The 8349-nt window shown below is 44.6% G+C and overlaps 1 protein-coding gene across 2 annotated transcripts in view; it reads left to right on the top strand.

Moving 5' to 3' along the window:
* The first annotated feature begins 329 nt into the window (after positions 1–329).
* Positions 330–8349, top strand: part of TDRP (testis development related protein) — a 53300-nt gene continuing 45280 nt past the window's right edge. For both annotated transcript variants that reach the window (XM_060001544.1, XM_060001543.1), the window contains exon 1: positions 330–552. In XM_060001544.1, the coding sequence (XP_059857527.1) occupies positions 421–552 (132 nt within the window). In that variant the 5' untranslated portion in view covers positions 330–420. The remainder of the gene's footprint in view (positions 553–8349) is intronic.

The raw sequence follows: 8349 nt of genomic DNA, 5'->3' as shown, positions 1-8349 counted from the left end.
GTGATGTGGGGGGCGGGGACCTCGCTGAGAGGAGGAGGGGGAGCCTCGTTGGAGGTGTGGGAGGGTCGGTCGGGGTCAGGGCCTGGCCGGAGGGGCGGTGACTTGGGGTGGGGGGACCGCGAGCAGGGGAAATGGGGGCCTGGGGGGTGTGGCCCGCCTGGAGGTGGGCCCGGTCCCGGGCGTACGGTGGGTCTCGCTGGGTGCGGGGACCGGGTCCGGTCCGGGAGGGGCCGGGGCGGGGTGGGGGTGGGGAGGGCCCGGTCCTGGAGGTGGGCCCGCCCCACAGCCCGGCCCCGCCCGGCCCCACTGGCCGCGTCCGGTCCTGCAGGAGCCGCAGCCGGTGCGTCCGCGCTGCGGGCCGGCCGAGGAGGGGCGCGCACGGACGCACGGACGCACGGACGCCGGCGCCCGCCCGGGAGCATGTGGAAGCTGGGCCGGAGCCGGGTGCTCCTGGACGAGCCCCCCGAGGAGGAGGATGGCCTGCGGGCGGGGCCGCCGCCCTCCGTCGCCCCCGCCGCCGCCGCTGCCGCCGCCGCCGCTGCCGCCGCGCAGGTGAGGGGGCGCGGGTCGGGGAGGGCGCGGGTCGGGGAGGGCGCAGGTGAGGCCTGCGCTGCGGCGTTGGAGAGGCGCACAGGTGGGGTGCGCAGGTGAGGCCCGCGCCGCGCGGCCCGTTAGGATCCCGCGTGGCTCGTGGTGACCCCCCACGTTAGGAGTGACTGAACCCCATGCCCCGCCACCCTCTTCGCGCGTGTTCGGGACCGCGGGCGCAGTCCCCGGAGGTGGTAGGGCAGAGGGCGCGCACCCAGGAACCTCGGGCCGTGGCCTTGCTGCGGACGGGGACCGCGCCACGCCGGGGCGGACTCACGGGCAAGGCCTGGACCGGTGGGGGCCAAAGCAGCGCGCTAAGTGTGCTAAATACTTGTTTGTTTAAGCAACAGACCTTCACCTATGTTTAAACCTTTGGTTGGAGGAAGAAGGCAGATGTCCTTTATACAGAAAGACACTGGCCTTACAAGTTAAGAGATGTGCCTGGAATGTTTAGAATTTTTTAATTAAAAAGGATCCCAGGTGGATCCTGTCTGCGCTACAAATGCTTGCCTCCACCTCATCCCCAACGCAGCGTTCCTTTCCACGTGCAGTGAAATTCAGCTCTTTATTTTATTTTTAAAATGACGGTGGTCATACAGTTTCTTGTTTGTTAAATGTTTGGAAACTCTCCTGTTGCTGGTGGCCTGTAACGGAAGTTAATGGGGATCGGTATCTTTCTTCTCAGGACTTGTAAATAGTTCACCAGATTGTTTCTTTCCCAGTTGGTTCTAAATAACTTCCCTTGGAACTGAAGTTGTCTCGTCTTGATAAGACATTTTTTTTATAGGAGTTAAATGCCCTTGATTAAGCATTTAAATACGGTCCCTATCTGAAGTGTCTTTCAGAAATCAAGTTTTGGTGGTATTAGTGCTCGCCTTACTCTTTATTTTTTAAATCTCAAAATGTTATGGTTACTTCATTTTTATAAATTTATTTATAAATTATTTATTTTTAGCTGCGTTGGGTCTTCATTGCTGCACGCGGGCTTTCTCTAGTTGTGGCGAGCGGGGGCTATTCTTCGTTGCGGTGCGTGGGCTTCTCATCGCGGTGGCTTCTCTTGTTGCGGAGCACGGGCTCCAGGCACGCGAGCTCAGTAGTTGTGGCTCACGGGCTCTAGGGCGCAGGCTCAGTAGTTGTGGCGCACGGGCTTAGCTGCTCCGTAGCATGTGGGATCTTCCTGGACCAGGGCTGCAACCCGTGTCCCCTGCATTGGCAGGTGGATTCTTAACCACTGTGCCATCAGGGAAGCCCTTTATGGTTACTTTAAACAGCAGCTCTCTTAAATATAATGTTGAGAATTTATATGCAGTTTAAGTGTGGTTATAGAGTTATTTAATTTTGTAAATAACTATTATTGGTCAAAGATAAGAAATATTTGTTGTTTCTGAACGAACTATTAAAATTTTTAAATTGATTCTTCCTATGTTCTGCTTGTATTTCTCCTAGTGAATCCTAAAACACGTTTTTTCCTCTTAAATTAAATTACTTACAGGGAAAAGTTGGAAGGATAGGAGATTGAACACCCACATATATACTTCCTAGACTCAACCATTAGTGATACATTTATTAAAACTTTTTTCCCGATCTTCAAGTTTACAGAATTACAATCTATACCTTTTTTTCTCACTGTGTATTTGTGTGTGTGTTTTAATAGTCTTTATTTTTAGGTACCCAGCAATTGAGTGGAAAATGCAGAGTTCCCATATACCCCCTGTCCCCATACAGACACAGCCTCCCCCTGATACTAGCAAAATCCCATTTGTTACAACCAGTGAACCTCTGTGGACACATCATTATCGCCCAGAGTCCACAATTTACATTAGGGTTCCCTCTTGGTGTTGTTCGTTCTGTGGGTCTGAACAAATGTGTAATGACATGAACTCACCATTATAGTGCCATACAGAGGAGGTTCACTGCCCGAAAAACCCTCTGTGCTCTGCCTGTTCACCCCTTCCTACAGCCCCACAGCCACTGATCTTTTTAGTCTCCGTAGTTTTGTCTTCTCCAGAATGTCAGAGTTGAATCATAAAATATGCAGCTTTTATAGATTGGTTTCTCTTACTCACTGAGCAGTATATTTAAGCGTCCTCCCTGTCTTTTCACGGCTTGGTAATTCATTTCTCTTTAACGCTGAATAATATTCCATCGTCTGCATGTACCAGTTTACCTGTTCACCTACAGAAGGGCATCTTGGTTGCTTCCACGTTTTGGCAGTTGTATATAAAGCTGCTGTTAAACATCATGTGCAGGGTTTTGTGTGGACATTAGTTTTTAACTCACTTGGATAAATACCAAGGAGTGTGATTCCTAGATCATAGGCTAAGAGTATGTTTTGTTTTGTAAGAAACCAGACTGTCTCCAAAGTGACTGTACCAATCTGCATGCCCACCAGCAATAAATGAGAGTTCCTCTTGCGTCCTGTCCTTGCATTCCAGCGTTCGTTATCAGTGTTCTGGATTTTGGTCATTCTAATAGGTGTGTAGTGGCATCTCGTTTAATTTGCATTTCCCTGATGACACGTGATGTGGACCACCTCTTTATATTGCTCATTTGCCATCTGTATGTCTTCTTCGGTGAGACGTCTGGTCAGATTTTTTTGACCCATTTTTTGAGTTGCTTTTTCTCCTTATTGTTGAGTTTTAAGAGTTCTTTGTGTATTTTGGATAACAGTCCTTTATCAGATGTCTTTTCCAAATATTTTCTCCCAGTCTGTGGCTTGTCTTTTCATTTTCTTAACATTTATGTTTCACAGAGCAGAAGTTTTTAATTTTAATGAAGTCCAGGTTATCAGTTATTTCTTTCATAGATCATGTCTTTGATGGTGTTTCCCCAAAGCCATCAGCACACCCAAAGTCATCTGGATTTTATCCTGTATTATCTTCTAGGAGTGAGAGCTGACTGCAGCTTCTGTGTTACTTTATTAAGGGTATCTATAGTTTGATGTGTTGAAAACTTTGCTATAGAAAAGCAGACTTTTTGTGGCAAGTCAGTCATACTCTAAATTGAGTTCATTTCATCAGGTAGATTGATCTTTATCCCAAAGCCAGCTTCTCTTAGCATTAAACTTGAAAATTCATGACAAGTCTACCATAAAACTTCTGCTGGCAAAATTTTATTTTAAAGTTGAAAGAGGTAGGAATTCATATGAGAAGAATTTAATGGATCTGTTAAATTGTGTCTCATTAGAAAGACGGTCTTATCTGTTTCATTTTCAGTCTCCAGTGGCCCGCCACCACCCCTCCACCCCTGTCAGCCCGCTCATATTAAACATGTAGGCTCAGAGTACACTTTGTCTTATTCTAGAAAGGCATTTAGTTTGTATTCAAATCTGGTCTGTTCGACCTACTTGAAAATCAGGTCACATGGCTGTAATCTGTGTTGTTTTTTTAAAAAGAAAAAAATAGCTTAATGTTAGGTTCTAATAAGTTTGAAATGTGAGGCATTCAGTTATTACTTGGATTTAAGGAACACTTGACTGTACTAAAATAGCTTTAACATTATAGAAAATAAATTTCTCTGAGCATTTCTTTAGGCAATTGGCCTTTTTTGTCATGAATACACATCTATTTTGTAACAGTGGGGTTTTTAAGGTGAATCATTTATTGTAATCATTTAAAAAAGAGAGACTTACAAGTTTTAATGAGTCTAATTAAAAAAAAAACAAATCTGCTATGCATATGGTAGAAGATTTCTGGATATTAAATGCCGGGTCTTAACTTCTTCCTCTTTCCAGTGGGAAGTATTGTTACCTTTTTTTATATAGCTATCCATGCAACATTTATGCATATACATAAATGTGTGTTTAAAATCGTACATTTGTTTTCCCACTACAAACATTTTTCTGCACTTTGAATTGTTCCCTCGATAAATAATATGTGTAGCATGGAACACTTCCTGTCTTAGCACTGCAGCTGAAAAAAATCATCTTTAAGCCTGTGTATTATTAAATCTAATTGGGCTCCTTCTGGTGGATATGGAGTTGCTGAGTCTTCTTTAGGCCCTGCTCCGGGGTCTGTGAGCGGTGAGAAGGAAATGGGGGTCTGCGATGAGATCCGCGTGCTGAGGTTTGGGCCGGCCTTCACTTGCTTTGAGCTGCACTGCACTGGGACTTAGTTAGCTGTACTTTAATGTCCTTAGAAACAAAACTCATGGTGTTTTTGGCATATTTTCATGTTAAAATTTCAAAAGACTTAGACATATTCTGTAGGCATTCCAAAAAAAAAAAATCAGGGTACATTTCAGGTGCTTTTTACTCTGCTCTGAAGATAGGAAGAACCAAGGGGTAGTAAGTCTTAGTTGAGATGACACCGAATCTTTCTTGCGGGGTACTGTGAGAGCTCTGTTTAAGTTTGCTTTATGGTGATGGGAAGAACGGAGTGAAGTAGATGCGTGGAGGTTTATGGGAGCGCTTTAGTTGAGAAAGTAAATGCTCTAAGGCCTCAAACTCTTTCTTGGGGCTGATATACTGGGAGGAGCATGGGCTTTGAGGATAGACTGGGCTTTAATTAACAACTTAAAGACACTTACCCCTTGCTTTTTCCACTTAGCAATACGTTTTGGATCTGATTGTTATGTGAAGGCTTCTTTATTCTTTCCAGTGTTTGTGTGTGTATCAGTGTTGTATGGTATTTCCTGGTATGGATATATAGACTTTAAATGCCAGACCTCTATTGGTGACCTTTAGGAGGTTATTTCTAGTCTCTTTCTATTACAAACATGAGTATAAATCATTTCACATATCTGACGATAGATGTCTAGAAGTGGAGCTGAGTCCAAGGGGACCTCCCTTTGTAATTTTTTTTAATCAAACATTTATTAGTTTATTTTTCTTTTTTTCTTATTAGTTATATATTTTATACATATTAGTGTGTACATGTCAATCCCAATCTCCCAATTCATACCCCCCCTGCTTTCCCCCCTTGCTGTCCATGCATTTGTTCTCTACATGTATGTCTCTATTTCTGCCTTGCAAACTGGTTCATCTGTACCATTTTTCTAGATTCCACATATATGTGTTAATATACGATATTTGTTTTTCTCTTTCTGACTTATTTCACTCTTTATGACAGCCTCTAGGTCCATCCATGTCTCTAGAAATGATCCAATTTCGTTCCCTTTTATGGCTGAGTAATATTCCATTGTATATATGTACCATATCTTCTTTATCCATTCATCTGTCGATGGGCATTTCTGTTGCTTCCATGACCTGGCTGTTGTAAATAGTGCTGCAGTGAACATTGGGGTACATGTGTCTTTTTTTTTCTTTTAAAGCTTTTTTTTGTTAATTAATTAATGTTATTTTATTTATTTTTGGCTGTGTTGGGTCTTTGTTGCTGTGCGGGGGCTTTTTCTAGTTGCAGTGAGTGGAGGCTACTCTTCATTGCGGCGTACAGGCTTCAGTAGTTGTGGCTTGTGGGCTCTAGAGCGCAGGCTCCATAGTTGGGGCGCACAGGCTTAGTTGCTCCGTGGCATGTGGGATCTTCCCGGACCAGGGCTTGAACCCATGTCCCTGCATTGGCAGGCAGATTCTTAACCACTGTGCCACCAGGGAAGCCCCATGTGTCTTTTTGAATTATGGTTTTCTCTGGGTATATTCCCAGTAGTGGGATTGCTGGGTCATACAGTAATTCTATTTTTAGTTTCTTAAGGAACCTCCATACTGTTCTCCATAGTGGCTGTATCAATTTACATTCCCATCAACAATGCAAGAGGGTTCCCTTTTCTCCACACCCTCTCCAGCATTTGTATGGAGACACAAAAGACCCCGAATAGCCAAAGCAGTTTTGAGAAAAAAAAAAAAGGAGCTGGAAGAATCAGACTCCCTGACTTCAGACTATACTACAAAGCTACAGTAATCAAGACAATATGGTACTGGCACGAAAACAGAAATATAGATCAATGGAACAGGATAGAAAGCCCAGAGATAAACCCACACACCTATGGTCACCTAATCTATGACAAAGGAGGCAAGGATATACAATGGAGAAAAGACAGTCTCTTCACTAAGTGGTGCTGGGAAAACTGGACAGCTACATGTAAAAGAATGAAATTAGAACACTCCCTAACACCATACACAAAAATAAACTCAAAATGGGTGAAAGACCTAAATGTAAGACCAGTTATAAAACTCTTGGAGGGAAACATAGGAAAAACACTCTTTGACATAAATCACAAGATCTCTTTTGACCTACCTCCTAGAGTAATGGAAATAAAAACAAAAATAAACAAATGGGACCTAATGAAACTTAAGAGCTTTTGTACAGCAAAGGAAACTATAAACAAGACAAAAAGACAACCCTCAGAATGGGAGAAAATATTTGCAAACAAATCAACGGACAAAGGATTAATCTCCAAAATATATAAACAGCTCATACAGCTCAATATCAAAAACACAAACAACCCAATCAAAAAATGGGTGGAAGACCTAAATAGACATTTCTCCAAAGAAGACCTACAGTTGGCCAAGAGGCACGTGAAAAGCTACTCAACATCACTAATTACTAGGGAAATGCAAATCAAAACTACAATGAGGTATCACCTCACACTGGTTAGAATAGGCATCATCAGAAAATCTCCCTTTGTAATTTTGACAGATGTCTCGAAAGTGCCCTCCCAAAGAGGTTGCATGAATGTATGCGTCAACCAGCCATGTATGCAACTGGCTTTCAGGATGGGCTGGCCAGTATGATACAATGCAGTATGTCTGCAGAGTTTTAGATCTGATGGGTGAAAAGTACTACCTTAATGTGGTTTTAATTTGTGTTTCCCTCGTGGACGATATTAAATAGCTTTTCCTATGTTTATAAGCCTAAACGAAGACTTCTAAAGTCTTCCCCATCAGTCCTGTTACCATGTCACTAGATGGATTAAACTGGAGTCAAAATAACTGCATTTATGTGCAGATACAGCCTGGTGGTTCAGATGTGGACGTTGTCACTGGTGTCCGTATCCATATGCCTTGGTTGAGTCCCACCCCTGCTGCTTGTTACCAGATGCCCTTGTGCAGGCCCCCATCCAGACAAGCTTCCGGTTTGTTTTTCATCTGTGAAATTGGCATAAGGTGAAGCTACTCTACCGTGTATTATCTGTTGTCCTTAGACACTGCTAAAAGCCCTTGACTGGGTTAGTGCCACCATTTGCCAGATGTGTAAACCAGTCACAAAGCAGGAGGGTGACAGCTACTACCAGGTGGTGACAGAGACTCTCTACTTGACCAGAATGGAGTCAGGCTCCCTTGTGCCCTGTCTCGGATCAATGTCAATGAGTCTTGACCCTGAGAATCTTTGTCAGCAGCTCTGGAATCTTCTTGCTGCCCATGTGGCCCAGCCAGGGTAGGGGTGGGGAGGCTACAGATGGACAGGAGCTTTGAGGGTGGCGGTGACAGTGATCCCAGTGTCAGCCCAGCTGCACTCCTACCAGTGACAGCGACCTCCTGCATCTCACTGGTTTGATAGCATTCAGAGAGCACTTAACTGTCTTCTTAAGAGTCATCTACATTCTAGTCCAAAGGCTCCACAGAGGAGGATTCTATGCCCACTGCTGTGACCCTAATGCCAAGAAGGGGCTGGGGGTGCACCTGTCCGTGCTCGTGGAGTGAAGGGACTGGGTGCAGGATTGTCGACACCACCAGATGTGGGAACTGGGCTTGTGTGTAGAGTGCTGAGGGGGTTAAATGGGTCATCAGGGAAGCAGCCGCAGCGTCGGTTTTCTTTTCATCGGCCTGGAAGGATGAGTGGGAGTCATCTAGCCTAGAAGATCTGA

This window comes from Delphinus delphis, chromosome 21 (assembly GCF_949987515.2).
Source record: "Delphinus delphis chromosome 21, mDelDel1.2, whole genome shotgun sequence".
Lineage (NCBI taxonomy): Eukaryota > Metazoa > Chordata > Mammalia > Artiodactyla > Delphinidae > Delphinus > Delphinus delphis.
Note: the sequence above shows the minus strand (reverse complement) of the source record. Positions and strands in the feature narration are given on the sequence as shown.